A 20761-nucleotide genomic window follows, 5' to 3' on the forward strand; every position below is an offset into this window, starting at 1 on the left:
GCTAAAACGGATGTTTAACAGGGTTATAAGTGACAAAACATCAATATAAAAAGATATTGGTAATTAGAGATACGATACAATGTTTTTTTACGAATGTTTCATTGGAAATTCATAATAAATATGTCCACTAACTATGTCGGTGACCGAATAGTTTTTTGTAAATTTGTTTTTAAGCTAATAAAGTTTTGGATTTAGAGAACACTGTGACAGTGTAGTCGCATCTTAAGAATTTAAATTCAATCAACAATATATGTACAATTTAAACAGTACTTATTGGCAGAAGTTTATTTAAGAACATTGCATTAAATGAACGCTACCATAATAAGTCAGAGAAACTCTACAGATGGCGGGGTAGGCTTTAGTATCTGGCAATTTTTACCTAAAAGATGCCATCTCAAACACGACGCTATTGTTTCTACGTAAGTTTTATGGACAATACGTGAGTTATACTATGTTAGAATTTATGACCATGAGCAAAGGATAGCTTGTACGTGATTTTAGAAGATTAAATATTCTGTGAAAACGTATTCTGTAAAAATATTACTTTAAGCAGGATATCTAGAAGACTGCGGCAACACACGAAATGTACACTGTAGCTGTAGACTCGTTAAAACGTAACTGTAGGCTTCATCAGAGCACTCACACACATATGTAAGCCGTTTAAATTATTATGTTTAATTGCCTATTTAAGAGATATAGGCGATACATCTTTACCATAAAAATATTCTTTGTTAACCAGTATTAGGTGACTATATTTAACCGCGTCCCGTATTGGGGGCATACCGTTGGTTGCTGCCGGTGCACCCACTTGCTTTTCATATTGTATGTTCGAGCTCAACCACACCCGTGGGTGATACCGAAAGTATGCATTTTAATTTATACGCTATTCCCATTTATTTCCTATGTTGAAAATTCACATTTAGAAATTGTGTTTCGTTTTATGTCATATTTTACAATTGTGAATTTCCACAAAATTGATTTGTAACGACCGAAAAATTACATTTACATTATTTCGAAGTTTTTTTGGGGGTACGAAACGATTATTTCTAAAAAAAAATTAAAAAATTAAACAATGTGCATAAGTTAGGTTTGTAACATTATAAATAAAATAAAAAATTGGATAAGGTAGGGTAGATTAAGGTAAGGTTAATTTGGAGAAATTTTAATAAATTCAACAAAAAGGTAAAATATCTGAAATGTCACTTAAGATAAATTCAAAAACATAAAAAATATTACAGGGTTGAACATTTTTATTATATGGCAATAGCTGGCTTGTCTTTGACATAATTATGATCGCGACCTTTAGCATAATTTTATCGCTTTTGCTTTTTAAAAAAAGAAAAATTGCGAGTTTACGAATCTAAATCTTGGCGTTTTTGAATTTTATTTGATTTTGCTGTTATTTCTTTTGCGAGTGTTTATCATTCGCTGCGCTTAGAGGAAAAGTTCCAGAATTGAGTGAGTATATTTATTTATTTATTCTTATTTTTCTTGTTCGTTTTCCTCAAATAAAATAGGCATCGCTTTTTTTTTAAATCCATGCACAAAAATATTTAAAAAAATTAAATACATATGTATATCTTGTAAAGCAAACTGTGCTATTTTATTTTGTATTTTTATAGCATTTTAACTTTTGTCATAGGTTGAACTGACCTTAGCTAACATCTTAAAAATAACCAATATTATATATTACACTACCGAATTTTTTTTACATTCCTACGATAGTAAAATCGTAAATTAGGGAAGTTTTTTTTTTAATCCAAAGAGATTTATGAAATGTCTTTCTCATTACTGCGTTGTCTATATTTTTCGCAATAAAACCTCTTTGCTAATTGTCTTAGCAATACACTTCAATCTACAATCAGCATAGGCTCCAATTATTTAATGAAAAAGAGCCAACATGCTTTTGATTTATTTTTTGGCTCTCTAAGGGTTTGTAGACAAAATGGTTTTTTTTATTCTGCAAGAATGAGCATGTTTCTTCTGTTCTGTCTATTAAGCAACTGTTTAAGTAATTATTAATTGACTGACTGTATTTGCACTTGAAATTATCATCAGAATACTGCCTAAAGATGAACTTAAGACATTGATTGAATACAAATTAGTTTCTGACTATCAATATATAATATACTTATTTACATATGAATTGATGTGAGAAGTAACACTCTGACAACTGTCGTTTTGATACATTAAACAATGAATTACCACAGTGTAGAGAATCAGTTGTTTCAATTGACTTGTTAATGCTCTGTTCATTTTATTTTCGTTACAAAATTCACATATAACATACAGTAGAATTTTTAGTACCAAAAATGCCAGCTGGACCAATTTATTCTTTTTTCCATTGCCATCCTTTTTTAATTATGAATAATAGAAAAAAGTGGATTTGTTGGTGGATTGTACATTATATACTTTTTATTTATAAAAGTATCCAGTACCTTCGGGATAATAAGTTTCTGTTATTTACACATTTACTTAGTTATTCTGTAATGGTTCAACACATCTTTTTAAAATTTGACACCAAATATCAATGGCTCCTACGAATAAGGGCCAATGTGCTAATTGTCAATTTTTCAGGAGATGCTCTGAAAGTTTCAACCGTATTGGGAAAGATGCCGCTTATGCCCTTTTATTACAGCAAAAATACACATTTACACATGTAAATGTGTATTTGTTTTTAGTGCATGTTATTAACTAGACTAAGATGTAGCTTTTAGTATAAAAAAAAAAAATTGTCACTTTGGCATAGATAGGACCCATTGATATAGGACGTAGTCTCAAAGACACACAGTATGATGTTTATTCTGTTTGTTTTCTATTTTTAAAATATTAATTTTGTTCACAGATAATATATAAAATGGCGGTGAGATGGTATAGGTTCAGGAAATATCAAATTGTGATCATATTTATATTGATATTGTGCATCTTTTATTATATATCACTTCAAGATAATCTTCATAGAGAGGAAAATTTAGACATAACTAGACGGTGAGTATTATACCTTGTAGACATTCGATTTCAGATATTGCTAGTATAAATCAAAATGTGTTAAAATTAAGAAAAGTGACAAGGGTTTGTTCCATCTAAAGTTACTTACGTTTTTGACTTTGCAATATAGTGAATCTAATGTTACTGGTTCAGGGGGTCTAATAAGAAAATTTTCGACAAAGTTTTCGTAACAAGTGAGATTCTTAGATTACGCCCGATACAAAAACTGTCGAAATACACTGTACTTTACTAATACAAATTATGTCGATTTTGTTACGAGTACTTTGTCGTAAATTTTTGTTGTAGCCCACTGTATTTTTTTAAATCCTAGAACATAGATTAGTATCGCTTGATTTGATTTGTTTTTTTTATTGCTATACTTTGCCTGCATTTTTTGTTTGTTTTGCTAAAGTTCAATATTTATTCTCTTATTTATTTTTTCTCTCTCTGATGAATAAAAAACCCTAATTATTACTTATACCTTTGCAAATATAGGAACTTACATATAATAATAGTTCGAAGGATCATTACCGTGAAATTTCACTGCCGTAACAATTCTATTAAAACGATGTTGTCTCTGATTTCTTCCATTAGAATGAAAGGGATAACAATATGTTATTAAACATGCATGTCAACAATGAAAACCGACAGTTAGACTTGCATTTCCTTCTCTGAAAGTCATAAGTAACAAATAGGCATAAAATACCATGTCTTACATCTTACTTCGTACTTATATTATAAATGCGAATGTTTGGATGGATGGATGGATGTTTGTTTGAACGGTATCGGATGGTATCACAAAAACGGCTCAACGGATCTCGATGTAATTTGGCATAGATGTAGATAGTCTGGAAGAACATATAGGTTACTTATTATGATTTTTTTTTTTAATTTTGCGCGGACGGAGTTGCGGGCGACAGCTAGTATTTCATATTCGTGATTTTGGCGCTGATGGTAGCTGCCAAAATATAGACATTTGAGTCGGAACAAAGCGAAAGTTGTAATTTTCAATCAACGACCTATCCGTTTATAGAGGTCTGATATTACTGTTACAGGGGATGCTTTCTATTGGATCGATGGTCTACCGATCAGTCAGCCCAATGGTAAAAAATTCCATGTATAAAAATAATCACTTAATGTTGCAGGAGTTTTTTAATATTCCTTCCTATTTGTTTGTTGTAAGATGTTTTATGTCGGTTTTTTTTTTTGTAATAATTGTTTTTGGATTGTCATTTTGTGAAATAACGTATTTCGAAACGATACTTGTGTTTCTGGGGTAGATAATTCTTATCAGTGTATCACTCTCGTCTGATAAATTTGTTCTGTTTTTTTTTTCTAGTAACTCAATATTGTCAATATATTTGATAAGGTATACCGAATGGAAATATAGGCGTATTTAGTTTATTGCACTTTGTTAAAAGGTTAATTTTAACATTTAACACTTGTAAAACACGTGATTGTGAATCTATCTATCTATATCTTATATATATAAAAGAAAGTCGTGTTAGTTACACTATATATAACTCAAGAACGGCTGAATCGATTTGACTGAAAATTGGTGGGCAGTTAGCTTAGAACCAGGAAAAGGACATAGGATAATTTTTACCCCGTTTTCTATTTTTTATTCCGCGCGGACGGAGTCGCGGGTAAAAGCTAGTTATTTTATAAAAAAGAACATCACTTCATAATTTGATGACTTTTTTTTAGATCGAAGAAAGTATTTGTGTGAAAGAGGATATGCGTAAGAAGGGGGTAAATTAAGATTTGACGGCTGATAGAGATGTATGGAGGAGTAGTACATACTGTGCCGACCCTCCATAGGGATAAGGGCAGGTTGATGATGAGGATGGTGATGAATTTGATGATATTAATGACAGTTTATAAACCGTCTAATAATGACTGGTCTGGAATACAGTGGACCAACTAAATTCACAATGTTATTAGTACAGTCACGACATATAATCCGCTTGCTCGTTTATCTGATAACGTGAAAAATTGGGTGTTTGAATATTAAAGCGGGTTTCCATTGTTGAAATATATGTATGAAAACAAATTACATCTCTGTCTTTTTCTATATTTAATTAAAAGAGGAGTTTTTTTTTGGTTTAAATATTGAAAAGAAAAACAAGAGGAGGTTTTAACAGTGGTAGATCCCGCAACAAAAATATTTGTTGAGTACACGAATAGGCCGGATCGTCCGGTGAAATACCACGATCACACGGAAGACAGGCGTCAAGTGGAAGTAATTGCGCGTTTCTTCTGAAGAGTGTGGTGCCGGAGGCCTAATCTTAGTCCTCTTTCCCTTCCCACCCTTTTTTTATTAGGAAGGGATGGGAAGGGGAAATAGATTTGGCGGAAAAGAGGACGCATAGGAACGGCAAATATCCTCTTTCTGTGCGTCCCCTTCTCCGTTGATTAAAGGTAGGCAACGTATCTGCATTTGCGGATGTCTATGGGTAACGGTCGCCTCGATATTTCGGCGTATTCAGGTGACCATTTGCTCGTTTTCCACCTTTTGATATAAAAAAGGAAGAAATTTTTGTTATAATAGGTATTTGTGCAGTGGGAATTGACTGTCTTAAACTAACGGTAGTTAGATTACAAGTTTACAACTCATAGATAAAGACTTAAACAAACTAGAATGATAAGATTTTACAAACGAAATCAAGGGAATAATTGGACTAGCACTATCTACTTGTATCTATAACTACAAGCACTCGATAACTCGAATACGTTTATCTCTGTGCTTAGTATCGGGTCACAGAAAAACACTACTTGGTAATTAGAAATTTAAAAATACCCCATTAACTGTATATTTAGGTTAAGATTATGAATCTAATCCAATAATAATAATAATAATATTTATTTGATTCAGATTACAAAGATTCATATTGTTATACTAGGGTTAGTAAAGCTTAAAAAGGCTTAGTAACAACAATAAAGAAAAAAAATTCAATCCAGTTTAGTTTTAGGCTTCCGATAAAAAATATTGACTTATAAAAACCCTTCCTGAGTCAGTCGGATAAAAAATAATTTATACATCATAGAATCCAAGTATTCTGAAAATTTTACTATTTTGAAATAGATACGTGGGGTTTATCTTAGCGAATTACAAACATCTATAACCACAGAAATTGTTATCTAAGTTTACGCTGCAAAATAACCTTCACGATGCAATTCTGACGTCAAGTAATATGCAAATATTTATTACTTTGCCTGCCTATTCCTATAAAAATATATAGATAAGTACAAATTCAATGTAGCATTTTATACTCACAGTTATCTTGTTTATTATTTTTTTTCAAATATCTTGACGGTTCGGATTATTGCACGAGTCCGCGCAGACCTTAAGGTGGCGCAGGCGTAAAAGGATGCGGGAAAGGAATCTGCACCGTCAGAAAGAATAAAACGGCTAATAACTAAGTTTCAATTAATGTACAGTAATGTCAATCAATCTGAGTTTCAACCAGGGCGATTTGTTTTTGTGGTTTCCTTTTTACTATTCCGAGGGTTTAACAGTGACAGTTTAGTATGTGAGACTGTGTAATTCGCAGACCTATGACGTTCCTCTTTGTCCAGCGACCCTGGGCGCACGCCTATCGTAATGCCGGTTCTGTCTATGTATTCAAATTGTCTTTTGAAAAAAAAAAAAATTATATGGAAATTGAAATCTTGAAAGTGGGCGTATAATGTCTTTAGGTTGAACGTTCGGTCAATGTCTTTAGGTTGAACGTTTGGTCAACGTTTCTACATTATTAGGTCAATTCTTAAGTGCACAGATAAATAAATAATGTAACAATGTATTTTGATTTGTACAGATAGATTATAATAAATCCAAATATCTTTTATCAAGTCAAATCAACGGAAATAATAGAAATACTTATTATATCTTATCAAAAATTTAATTGCTCAACAAAAAGTATGAGAATTTTTTTTTAATTTGATACGAATATTGTTTAGGATATCTAATAAATAGTGCATTTCAGTGTGGCTTTACATTTCTCCACTTATAATCCAGCGCTGGATTCATCCATGTACTGGAATCATGTAAACGGGGCATTACAGTGTCAAAAGAAATTAAATGTTTATACTACGCTTTGCTGTTTCATCGGTTGTGGTTATTCATTAGCGGAGACAAGGGATGGGGTGCTTTTAACTCCTGATACTTCCTACACAAGCGGCACAAAGCACCCCAAATTATTAGAATTCTTCTGTGAAATATTCAAAAATGAATTTTATATTTATTACTTGCTTTTTATTTACCTTTAAAATGGGTTTGTGTTTTTTAATTTATAATCCCTTACCAGTCACTTTGCACTTGTGTTCTTTCAAATAACAATGTGCATAATGAACCGGCGGCTTTTTTTAAAATCTCAATGTTCAAAAAATTTTTTCGTATTTTTTTTTTTACAAATCTTTACTTGATTCTCACATTCTTAATTGAAAGATTTACTAATTTTTTTGTCTTGCTTAACTGCTTTCCTTTTTATACATTTCTGCTTTTTGAACTTCTAGTATAGAACCTGTGCGTAGTTTAAAACTTAGCCATGCACCTAGTGCCATACATCTAAATGCGCTAGACTTAGATCCTACTGATCTCAATAACAGGTAATTGCTTTCCTAGATTTAATATCATTTGTATTTCATGCATATATTCATTATTTTTGCATAATATAAATAGATTTTCATTGTTGAAACAACACAAAATAGTAACATAACCTTAATTAAAAAATAAACTGACTGAGGCTGGATAGCGCCATCTATTAGCTGCATTTTAAAACCAAAGATTTTCAGTCGAATAAAATAATATTGTGTTGTAAAAAATTCTGATTTGACTATGTTTTTATTTAGATGTTTCGCTAATGCAAATCCAAGGGAATACATGTTTCGTGTCTTTACATAACTTAATTTTCACTTTATAACATTTGTAAATAACCATTTCCTCATCTATATATATAAAAGAAAGTCGTGTTAGTCACACTATTTATAACTCAAGAACGGCTGAATCGATTTGACTAAAAATTGGTGGGCAGGTAGCTTAGAACCAGGAAAAGGACATAGGATAATTTTTACCCCGTTTTCTATTATTTTTTTTTATTTCGCGCGGACGGAGTCGCGGGTAAAAGCTAGTAATTCATAATGGAGGAATTTTCTTTGGTATCGCCTTTTTTATTTATCATTTATTTATTTCGTGGAATCTCAAATGACGTTAAACAATATCTCTTTCACTGTAATCACTGTATCTTTAAGATAAGATGAAAATGTTTAGTCATTTTTTTTTTAATTTTGCTACTATATAGTAATCTTACTTATTGTCTTACTAATATTATAAATGTGAATATATGGATGGATGTTTGCCTCAAGGTATTTCAGGACAACTGCATGTATTACGCTGAAATTTGGCACACATTTAGAACATAATTTGGAAGAACACATAGGTTACTTATAATTTTTTTTTTTATTCCGCGCAAACGGTGTCGAGGGCTACAGCTTGTGATTTTATAAACTTAGCGGCTCTTGGTGGCGTCGCTGCGCAGGTTACAATGTTAAGTGTAGCGGGGACAGGGAGTAGTGCGACGCAGGGAGGGCACTGCGCACTGCGACCTTGAGCCGTTAAGGCAGAGATTGTCAAACTTATTTCTTTCACCGCCCCCTTTGGAAATCAATTATATTTCAGAGCCCCCTAATTTTTATTCAGCCCTAAAACTTAAAAACCACAATTTCATCTCTAATTAATTTCAATGCCCCCCATTTTTTGGGGCCCTTATCGCCCCCTCCTAGGTTTCAAACGCCTCCAAATGGGCGTTGTCGCCCACTTTGGGAAACACTGCGTTAAGGTATTTGGAAAGAATAATAATAAACTTAGCAAATGATAAAATTATTGAAGACTTTTTGTGTATTATATTTATTGTTAAACAGTATTTAATACTAAAACATGACATATTTGACAATCTATTTTTTCCTATCACATCATAGGATTAGGATAAATAAAGAAAATTTTTGCATCATGCATGAAATGTGAATTTTAATTTTACATATTTGCATGATGTCTTCATTTTTGCTTTTGTTTGTGAAATAAAATATTTTCCTGCTTTGTTTTTTGTATGTACTATATGGTGCGATAATCTTTCTGGCTCGGTAGGCAAAAGTAAAAAGTATAGCTCGTTAAGATTATTTGACCCGGTGGGTATAAGTCAAACTAAATTATGACAGCTAACTATCGCCCTCCTGACAATGTCAAAAAAAGTGTTAAAACGGGCTTTTCTTTGTACTGTAGCTGTCATGTCATTTATTTTGGAACGAAGTTCCTTATCGCGCGTTGTGAAAGGGGGCTAGACGGAAAAAAATCTTACGAAAAGTTGTCACGACACTTTTTGCTGTAGTAACCATGGCAACGACGTGACAATATATAACGAAAATTCAAAGGAACTTCGTTCCATCCGGGTGTCCCTTGACACCTCTCAAGTTTTTTTCTTTTATTCCTTTAGTATTTACATATTTTCTGATGGTACGTTCTCCGTGACAGCAGACCTCAGTAGGTCAGATATCCTTGTTTGACGATTACGGCGATAAAGCGCGTCTCACCGGGCCAGAATTTTGTCGGACTATAGACTTGACTTGGTAGTTAATAACGTTTTGTTTTTTTACATTATTGTTTTTGTTTTTTGTTTTCAGAAAGTCAGTGATCGAGTAAGTAGTATTTGTAAGTTGCTTTTGGCTGTGTAGTTTGATCGTTATTAGATGTGTCACAAAAAAGCACCTCTTGGTAAATAAGTTATGTTTCCAGTCAATTGTCGAATAGAATTGATATATAAAGCTTCTATGACTAGTTCAAATTTATGATAACTTTATTGGATATTAATATTTGATACCTTATTTTGAAATTTAGTACGTCTTTTTCTAGAGTTAAACTTAGTTTTCTAAGGGAAAGAAAAATATGTATTTATAATTCATTATAAATTAAATGTATTTATAATTAAATAAATTAAATAAAAAAATATAAATAAATAATAAATTTTAAATATGTAATAATTTGTTTTGAAAAAAAAAAATTTTTTTTTTGAGGTTAAATGATTTTTTTAACTTAATCCTCATTTCTGGTCCTTCGAGTCATCATTTGAGCAATATTCCCTATGTAATAAAGTTTTTAATCTATAAGTAATATTAACATTAATATGTTATGTGTCTTTTTGTGACATACTTTAATAGTAAAAATGTTTGCATGCTATTTACTAGTACGAAATAATAATTATTATATACTGTTTTTAAATATTTTATATAACGATAATTTCTATTAATTTAATTTTTTTATTATAGATACATAGAAGAAAAATTACAAGAGGCGTTAAAAGAAGACAAAGGTACAGGATGTGAGATACCAAAATTGGATCCCTTTGCCAAGGAAGTGACAAAGTTTGACAAGATATTGCCTAAAGTTGTATGCCAGGGTAAAGATTGGGTTAAATGCTATGTAAGTAACATCGTTATAAATTTTTAACACAATTTTTGGAACGAAGTTCCTTATCGCGCGTTGTGAAAGGGGGCTAGACGGAAAAAATTCTTACGAAAAGTTGTCACGACACTTTTTGCTATAGTAAGTATGTTAACGACGAATGAGCGCTACTTCACCATGGCAACGACGTGACAATATATAACGAAAATTCATAGAAATGAAATGTACTTCTTATGAAGACTTAAGTTTTTTATTCATAGAAGAAACATTGGTTCCTTCACTAATTAATCGAAAGGAACTTCGTTCCATCCGGGTGTCCCAACACACCTCTCAAGTTTTTTTTTTGCCTATCAGTTTTTCGGCAAATGTTTGTTACGGATGATCTCCGAAACGGCTGGATCTATTTTTATTGGACTTGGACTGTAAGATAGCTTATATATGCAGGAGTGATTTAGGTCAATTTGTTTTTTTAAACTTTTCAGCATTCAGAATGCAGAGTAATAAAGGAGATTTTAGATACAACGACGGATATAGTATGTATATATAACGATATTATATACATAAATGATGCGGAATATATAATAGGCGAAGATGTTATAGTGAAGGGAAATAACTCTTATTTGCTTATGAGAAGTGATCATGTTAAAGTGAAATGTACCGGTAGCCATATAGACAGGTATGTAATCTTACTAATGTATGGATGGATGTTTGAATCTTCAGAACAGATCAAGGGATCTTGATGAAATTTGGTTTAGATGTAGTATATAGTCTGGAAGAACACATAGGCTAATATTTACATACATACATACATACATACATACATACGTACATACAAAACCATACATATGAAAAACACCATCATATCAAATTATAGATTCAAGATATTATTTAAACAATTTACTAACATTTTTTTAATAATTTTTATTTTAGCATATTACCATCGAAATGGAAAGGCCATAGTTTAGGTTTCCGTTCCTCTGTCCACCCCAAAACTCCCCCAAAGGGTAGAGAAAATACTTTAAATGTGTTAATATTAGGATTCGACTCCACTTCCCATAATGGTTTTGTCCGACGGATGCCGAAGAGTTATAAGGTTTTAAAAGATGAGTTCAAAGCGACTATATTGAAGGGGTATGTTATTTTTCTATTTATACATATGTTATATAAGGGTGGCCAAAAAAAAAGTTTTTTTTTTTAGTATTTTGTACTAAAATATGTAAGTTTATATTGTTTTAAGAGTTCCCTCTAAACGGCAGGTCAAAAAAAATCTAAAATCGTCAAGATTTTTTTGACACAGCAAATCATAAGCCAAATAGTAAAAAAAATATGTAATTATGTATATATGTAATTTTTTTTTTTATTAGAATGTTGCGAAAAAATCTTAGCCAGTCCTACTTTACGAATGATGGATTCGAACCCATGACTCTTGTTTTTCAGTTATAATATAGTAGGAGATGGTACACCTGCAGCTTTGTTCCCAATATTAACTGGTAAAACGGAATTAGAATTACCCGATGTTAGAAAGAAGATGAACAACAATGGTAGTTTGGATAATATGCCTTTCATATTCTATAAGTTAAAAGAAGATGGGTGAGTGAAATTACATTTATCTAAGATTACCTTAAATTTTTTTTATCAAAATATATATTAAATTTTAAGTATTGCTTGTTATAATACAATAGTGAAAGCCACGTGAAAACCTATTGAATAATTTATGAGATTAGAGAACACAAACACACAGACAAATCTACAAATTGATAGAAATAATGATCATTATTTTTTCATTTCATTATATTTATAAAGGTTAAAATTTTTTTTTTCTTTCAAATACAGATATATCTAATATATAAAATTCTCGTGTCACAGTTTTCGTTCCCGTACTCCTCCGAAACGGCTTGACCGATTCTCATGAAATTTTGTGAGCATATTCAGTAGGTCTGAGAATCGGCCAACATCTATTTTTCATAACCCCCCCCCCATTTTTTACGCGGCGAAGTTGCGGACGAAGTTGCGGGCGACAGCTAGTATCATATATTTTTAATTGTACGAAGGAATCAAAATAAAATTTAAAAATTAGGGTCCGTTTAGACCAGGGATCCCCAAACTATTTTGGTCAAGTGACCCCTTTTCCAAAATGAACCGTTACCACAGACCCCCCATGGCCAAATTATCTACTTTTAAGATCAATTATTGTTATTATTATTATTTTTCATTCTGACTTAGGTCAATAGAAGAAGACAGAGTGAGAATTAGCAATGCTTAAGTTCGATATCGACCACTTTGGGAATCCCTGGTTTAGATAGACAGAGGCGGAAAGTAGAGCATATTTTTTGTCGCAAACCAAATTGAGTCTTAAACGAATGAAATAAGATTTAAATTTACTTTTCACATGTCTTTTAAGTGTAAAAAAGATGTGAAAATTAAAATGAAACCTTATTTCAATAGAATTAAGCTCAATTTAATTTGTAAAAAAAACACCTGCTCGTACTCTGTGTGAACGAACGCTTAATGTGTGGATTTATAAAGAAGAAATATTTGTTTGTTTGTTTGTATTGTATGGTATAAATTCCGAAACTACAGAACCTATTTGAAAAATTCTTTCACTGATGGAACGCTACACTATCTTCTTATTACTAGATTTTTTTTTAATTCCGCACGGACGAAGTAGTGGTATTTGCTAGTATATTTAGAGATATTTATACATTATTTTAGGTATCGTACCGCATATTTCGAAGATATGCCATGGATAGGTACATTCCAGTATCGTTTCAAAGGTTTCAAACATCGACCAGCGGATCATTACTTGAGAGCGTTTTACCTCGAAGAATCCAGCGGTGGTAAAAAATGGTGGAATGTAGGCTCTAATAATAAATATTGTGTAGGAGACACGCCGCAGTATAAACTTATGCTTAATATTACTGATCAAGTGAGTATCAACCTTTATTTACATCATAAGGTGTTAAAGAAGACACCAGAATTCACCGAAATAATGAGGTAACCTTTGTCCATAGAAATCCGCAATTTCAGATATCTACCTTTAGTGTACGTAGGAAAAGACGCACAGAGAGATGATATTTCCCCTTCATTTCAATAAAATTTCCATCCCCTTCTCATTTCCTCATAAGAAAAGAGTAGGATAGGGTAGAGGACTAAAAATAGTCCTCCAGCATACAAACTCATCAGACTGTACGTGGAATTACTTCCACTTGAGGTCTATCTTCTGTGAGGTCGTATTTCACTGTAGGAGGCACATTCTTGTAACAGATGTTGACGTCTATCATTGTTAGAGAAATAATCTTTTATTTAAGCGTCTATCATTGTCAGTTTCATCATCATCATCAGCTCACTATAAGTCCTCACCGAGGAGCTCGGAGCCTACCCCAAGTTAGGTGACTAGGCCATAGTCAACCACAGCCAAGTGCAGGTTGACTTCACACATATCATTGAATTTCTTCTCAGATATGTGCAGCGTCACAATGTTTTCCTTCACAATAAGAACATCAGATAATTGTACATATGTAAACCGAAAAACACATTGGTACATGGCGGGATTCGAATCCAGGATCTGCAGATTGCAAATCAAGTACTTAACTCCGGAGCCAATGATGCTCTTTATTGTCAGTTTGCAATATAAATATTTTATTTATAATCTGACAAAGTTCACAATCTGACAAAATACTTCAAGATTTGGTGATCAATTTACTTTTTAGTTCCTGAAGCTGGATGGCAAGAAATTCTGCTTCACTTTCATAGCTGACATCACACACGATGACTTCAACATGATATCTACAGCTGATGAACATCTGGTGGACTTCCTGCGAGGGTTCAGACAAGCTGGTCACATGGAGAACACGCTGCTCATGGTCATGGGAGACCACGGGCCTAGGTAACATACCATCCATCCATCCATTTATATTTAACTAGCTGTTGCCCGTGTCTCTGTCGCGCGGAATTAAAAAAACTTAATAAGTAGTCTATGTGTTCTTTCAGACTATGTTTTACATCTGTGTCAAATTTCATAAAGATTCGTTAAGCCTTTTTGGAGATACTTTGAGACAAATATCCATCCATACATCTGTACATTCACATTTATAATATTAGTAAGATAAGTAAGATTTCTTTTCTGTCATACAATTACCCTTTCCTGTGATGTTTTGTCTATTTTTTGATTATTAAAAGACCGGACTGGTCAAATGCACATACTTACGGTCAAATAAAAACATACAATAAGTTCAATTAATGATTATTTGATCACAAAGACGTTTCAATTTTAGATCAGCATCATAATGATATCTTTGCTGCATTTCTGTAGAATGTATTAAATATACATTTTGTATTTAATACAATGGCGACTTTTAATGGCATAGTCCATTTATCTATATCATATTATCATAATCAAAGTTTCTTTGATTAGAAATCTTGTGTTTTGAATATTTTCCTCTTCTTATCCTTCCCACCTTCTTCTTATTAAGAAAGGATGGGAAGGGGAAGTGGATTTGACAGAGGAGAGGACAGGATTTCTTTCCGTGCGTCCCCTCTTCCGTAATTAAGGCAAGGTATCTGCAAATGTACATGCAGCGGTCGCTATTTCGGCGAATTTAGGTGGCTCTTCTCATCTTCTACCTAAAAATATAAAAAAACGACATTTTAGGTATGCCTACATAAGAGATACACTTCAAGGCAAATTAGAAGAACGTTTGCCTTTAATGGCTATAGTACTGCCGGAGTCATTGAAACGCGAGCGACCTTTCGTTGAAGATGTATTACGTGGTAATGCAGAGGTTCTGTCCACCCCACATGATATCTACGCGACTGTACTCGATGTGCTCCACATGAGGCAACACTGGAACACTTATAAAGTGACTGGAGCAGATCTAACTAGAGGATTGACTTTGTTGGAACCGGTGAGTGTTTCATTTTATTTGAATTTATTTTTGTGAAGATATTACCCTTTTCGGTCGGGTAATAAAAAGGGCAATTTGTTTTCCAGATACCAAGGAATAGGTCGTGCAGTGAGGCAGGCATAGAGCCTCACTGGTGTGCTTGCCTCGCATGGAGAAATGTCTCTGAGGAAGATCCTCTCTATCAGAGAACTGCTGAGGCATTAGTTAATTATATTAACTCTCTCACAGAGGAAGTTAGGTGAGTATCATAAAATGTATAGCTGTCTCTATTTCATCAAAAAGAAAGAAAGGGATGACAGTATCATGTATCCGTACCTCAATATTCGCTGCTATTTAAACGACTGACCTTGGAATGACCTCAAGGTCACCTTCAATAAATACAAGGTCACTTTGAACATCCTCAAGATCAAGATAAAAAGGAATATGTATAAAAGGGTCGCTGCAGTGGAATTAAATGATAAAATATCGTGTTTTTGTTTCAAACAAGAATACTGGTAACTTGCAGGAAAGGAAACTGACACTGACTGACACCGACTGACACTGACTGAATCTGACACTGTCTGAGACTGAAATTTACACTAACTTACACTGACTGTACATTTTTTTCTACTTAATTATTCATTATTTTTACAATGATTTTCTACGACGCCACTATAGAAATATTTTTTTGCTCTCTTGCATTTCATCAATATCATTTTTGTTCGTGCATTTTTATATATAAAATTTTTAAATTACATTAGCACGACACGTTAATGCAAACTTGTTGACAAATTGATCCAAATGAGGCAAATCTTAACAACTTGCTACTTCGAGGCAAATATTTGCCTTAATTGGGTAATATGCCTTAAATTTGCCTTTTACATCGCCTCAAACTTGCCTTTCGATGTGTAGGGACAAGTGCGCGGTCCGCACTCTGACTTCTATATCTTGGGTGATGCGTCAACGCGGCAACAGTCGCATGCTATCATTCGTTGCGGCAAAAGACGCTGACGGTTATGTCGGTCAGTTTGGTGCGAAAGTCCGTGTTCCGAGAGAGAACTATCAAGTTAAAGTAAGTTAAACTAAATGTTAACCGTCGGTTTCTGAGACCAAAATCTCTGTATTAAAACATATCGTCGTCTATCTTTGACAAAACAGAGATAACGATATGTTTTAAATGGAGTATTTGGTCTCAGAAACCTACGCTTATTTAGGATACTTTTAGTAATACATATTTTTAGAGATATTATTTTATCCAATTGACTTAATAAGTTGATGATTATGTTCTTAATAAGGAAATGTTTTTATTCATTTGCCTCTAAAGGGAAATATTTTTTACGTAATTGCCTCAGGAGGGAACTATTTTGATTCAGTTGCCTCAAAAGGGTAATGTTTTCAACTCAACTGCCTCAGTCAGTTGTTTCTATGTGATTTTTTTTATTTTTTTCACATCACACACAATTTCATTGTGACAACTGAATCCATTTTGACGTGTGAAGTGTCATTAAATTCAATTTCCTTTTTTTAAGTGTCATAGAGATTACAGTCTTTATGATTTGATTAATTTTCAAATTAAAAATAGTGTTGTATATGTGTCCGTTCTATTTCATTCGTTCACTTGTTAATTCATTATTTAATACAATTTGTAGATAATTGTGGGTCCAAGTAGAGGTGTGTATGAAGCTTCTATGATATACGTAACTTCGGAGGATAAATTCGAGATAAATTCACGTGATATATCTAGAACTAATGCGTAAGTATTACCTAAGTCACCTTTTTAGACACTATCATCATCAACCTGCCCTTATCCTTAAACTTGGCACAATATGTACTATTTCTCCATACATCTCTTACAGCCGTCATATCTTTCACACAATCCATACATACTTTTATCTTCCTCTACCTTTATTCAACATTCAATTTCATTACTTTTTTTTTGTTTATTATATGATTAATATAATGTTTGAATTAATTATACTTTAAAAAACTGTGATTTAAATTTATATATGAGGTTACTGTCATCAAAAGTTCGTTTTGTGTCATTTTGATAGGTCATATTTAACACTTCATCAAAATCTAACAACGTGACCTTGTAATGGCGACCATTTTTTTTTTAGTTAGAATAACAGTTGTTTACTTTTTTTTATCAAATTTAGATTACATATTTGTTGTAATTTCGATGGAACGTCGTTACAATGTTGTCTCAGTTATTTTTTTTAAACACTAAAGATGTTACAAAAAAATATCCAACGAAAAAAAAAATAGATATTTCATTATAACTGAATTCAAATAACGTATTGTTTGAAATCTAAATCCATTCATTCACTTGAAGCTAATAAATAGATTTTAAATACGGTCTAATAAACCCATTACACTCACATTTATATTACACTCATAATCGTTAACACCCTTAGTATAGATTTTTCATTACTCATTATTTTATATGTATTTCTTTACCAGATATAATAATGAGCCGAGTTGTATTAGCGCGACACATCCACACCTCAATATGTACTGCTACTGCAATGACTGACCTTGGAATTACCTCAAGGTCACCTTCAATACCGCCAAGGTCACCTACAACAGCCACAATGTCATTTTAGGCTCCAAGGTCACTTTTAACAGCACCAAGGTCATTTTCAACGGTGTCAAGGTCAGCTTTAACGACTCCAAGGTCACATTTGACAGTCCCAAGGTCACCTTCAATGTCACGAGCCTGTCACGACAAGTTGGTGACAAGTTATTGTCGTTACCATAGATTTAAGTAAACTTTATATGAAGAAATAATGCTTTATTTAATATTAATAAGGATAAAAAAGCTTAACTGAAATTTACTAGAAAAAAAATGATTTTTTTTTGTTGTAAAAAAAAAACTCCTATGTACTTAAGATAATATACTAGATGTTTTTTTTTTATATTAAAAAATTATGATTTTAACTATCATTTAAAAATATTTTCAATAAATTCTATGTTCTTACAAAAAAAAAAGAACATTTAGCAACGTTAAAAAACTACTCGGGAGTTTTAAAGTCGCCTTTGAAAAATATATTCAAGTTACGTTTAGTCGTTTTGGAGTAAGAAACATCCATCCATCCAAACTTTCGCATTTATTAGTTTTTTTTTTAATTGTCAGTGATGTTTTTTTAATTAAATTTCGTTTTATATATATAAAATGTCTTATACATTATATAATATCTAAAAAAAATATTAAAAATGTTACCATTTGTAAATAAGTTATTTTCTTAATATTATCTGTGCTAATAATTGTTTTTTTTTTTCTGTTTAAATTTTAAACTTAATTCTACTAAAGTAATTAAAAAAAAAAACTATATACTAGTAAACTTTGAATGTTTATTCTGAATGTCTTATAATCTGACTAGGAATATTACAAACTGAGAATCGTAAACTATAATTTAAATAAGAAATAACAAAACCTATCTAAATTATTTCACCTTTATAAGTCTGTAATCACAGACTTATTAAAATCAGACACGTTTTTAACATCGATTTAAATCTTAAATTTCATAGACAATAAATGACATTGTCAGTTAGTGACACGTGTAAATATAATTTCTCATGCATTGAATTCACTGACATGGACGGGCTATAAGCCTTGATATTTTGTGCCTATTTGATCATCGCCATTTTAATGCTGACTGTTGCAGTTAGTAGAGGTGGTGAGGAATTGAACTAATATTAGAGATACAATTGAACCTTAAACAAAGCAGAGCGTCAATGGCTTAGTGGTTAAGTACTTGATATACAATCTGTAGGTCCTGGGTTCGAATCCCGACATGTATCAATGTGTTTTTCGATTTTGGATTTACATATGTACATTTATCCGACATTACGGTGAAGGAAAACATCGTGATGCTGCACATATCTGAGAAGAAAATCAATGATATGTGTGAAGTCAACCCGCACTTGGCCAGCATTGACTATGACCTAGTCACCCCTAATTTGGGGTAGGCTCGAATCCCCTCAGTGGGGTCTATTCTGAGCTGATGATAATTAAGCAGACAAATTCCAACCAAAATAAATACGACTTGAAATTTAAAAGTGATTTAGTAGAATGTGTTTGGTACATTTTTCCTCACTCTTTTCATGGCATATACTTTTGGTTTGATGTATGTTATGAGACTGCTTGGATTTTTTGTGCGTATATAAAAGTAAACTAGGACTAGATTTTAGACAAATTTTTCATTGGATCTTTTCTTATTAATATGGTCCAATTAACTGTCAGGATCTTCAACAGATGAGTTTAATTCGGAACAAAACAGAAGTTGTAATTTTCAAGCAATAGCCTATCCATTTATATAAAGATCAGATATTCAATATTTTAAAAACTTTGATATGTCTTTGAACTTCAATTGGTTTTTTGATGACGTAATTGAAATTATATCATGTTTAGTGTTCGAGTTGTAACTTGATTTTTTTTAGTTTCACCGCTTTAATTGATTTATTAAAAAGTGTTCTAGTCAGTTAAAAAATGTTTAAGAAATTACATTATTTTATTATATGGCTGATTATGTTTGGTAGTATTGAGATATTTTTTTTTAATTTATTGTTTTAAAAAAAAACATTGATTTCGTTTATTCGATTTTTTAATCGATTTCCATAATCGTTTAGAACTTTAGAAATAAAGTGTGGAAAGATGTAGTTTATTAATAACTAGCTTTTACCCGCGACTCCGTCCGCGCGGAATAAAAAATAGAAAACGGGGTAAAAATTATCCTATGTCCGTTTCCTGGTTCTAAGCTACCTGCCCACCAATTTTCAGTCAAATCGATTCAGCCGTTCTTGAGTTATAAATAGTGTAACTAACACGACTTTCTTTTATATATATAGATAATTTTAATTGACTTTACACAAAATTGTAGAAGTCAGTTAAATACGAAAGTAAAATAGTATTTATAATTTTAAAGTCCTGGTTTTAATTAAATGTAGGAAAAAGATACGCATCTGCATTTCCTCTAGTGTTACGGATGTCTATGGACGTCGATGATGACCTCGGTGTTACCACCTCTCGTTTGCCACCTTCTCTTATAAAAAAAGGATGAAATATATTGGTCAAAGTTTTATCTTCAAATTATAAACTAACTTTTGTACGCGACTTCGTCCGCACGGTACAAGGAAAGTTAGTAAATAGCCTGTGTTCTACCAAAAGCATTTCAACCAGATTACATCTTAATCCAATAAGTTTTAGACATAACAAATATCCATCCATCCAAACTTTCGCGTATATGAATAAAGTTTAGAGAAAACTAACCTTAATTGAATATGTTTCAAGTTTTAATTATGTTTCTTGTATGATTGTTAGTGTATTATTGAATAAAAGATATACATAAATATGACTTTTATTTATATAACTAACTGTCGCCCGCGACTTTTTTTACCAGGAATAAAAAATAACTTAAATAACTTTGTTCCTAACTCA

At 32.1% G+C, this 20761-nt stretch overlaps 1 protein-coding gene across 2 annotated transcripts; it reads left to right on the forward strand.

Annotated features, from left to right (window-relative positions):
- Positions 1–1282: 1282 nt before the first annotated feature.
- On the forward strand, positions 1283–18137 carry LOC106711043. Of its 2 annotated transcripts, XM_045684703.1 has the most exons (14): positions 1283–1458; positions 2846–2988; positions 9664–9678; positions 10306–10459; positions 10924–11117; positions 11372–11572; positions 11879–12031; positions 13154–13367; positions 14152–14327; positions 15093–15345; positions 15432–15583; positions 16237–16396; positions 16974–17077; positions 17785–18137. In XM_045684703.1, exons 2-14 carry the CDS (start codon positions 2858–2860, stop codon positions 17855–17857), a joined length of 1980 nt encoding a protein of 659 aa, XP_045540659.1. In that variant the 5' UTR covers positions 1283–1458; positions 2846–2857; the 3' UTR covers positions 17858–18137. The 2 variants fall into 2 exon arrangements, with proteins under 2 accessions (XP_045540659.1, XP_045540660.1); XM_045684704.1 differs by lacking the exon at positions 9664–9678.
- Positions 18138–20761: the final 2624 nt, after the last annotated feature.

This window comes from Papilio machaon, chromosome 27, assembly GCF_912999745.1.
Source record: "Papilio machaon chromosome 27, ilPapMach1.1, whole genome shotgun sequence".
Lineage (NCBI taxonomy): Eukaryota > Metazoa > Arthropoda > Insecta > Lepidoptera > Papilionidae > Papilio > Papilio machaon.

Excerpts from the sequence above, each read along its gene's own strand:
- LOC106711043 (XM_045684703.1), top strand. The coding sequence starts at position 2,858 with ATGGCGGTGAGATGGTATAGGTTCAGGAAATATCAAATTGTGATCATA. Across the intron at positions 11,573-11,878 it reads AAAGCGACTATATTGAAGGG|TTATAATATAGTAGGAGATG; the intron begins GTATGTTATTTT and ends CTTGTTTTTCAG. Across the intron at positions 14,328-15,092 it reads ATGGGAGACCACGGGCCTAG|GTATGCCTACATAAGAGATA; the intron begins GTAACATACCAT and ends ACGACATTTTAG.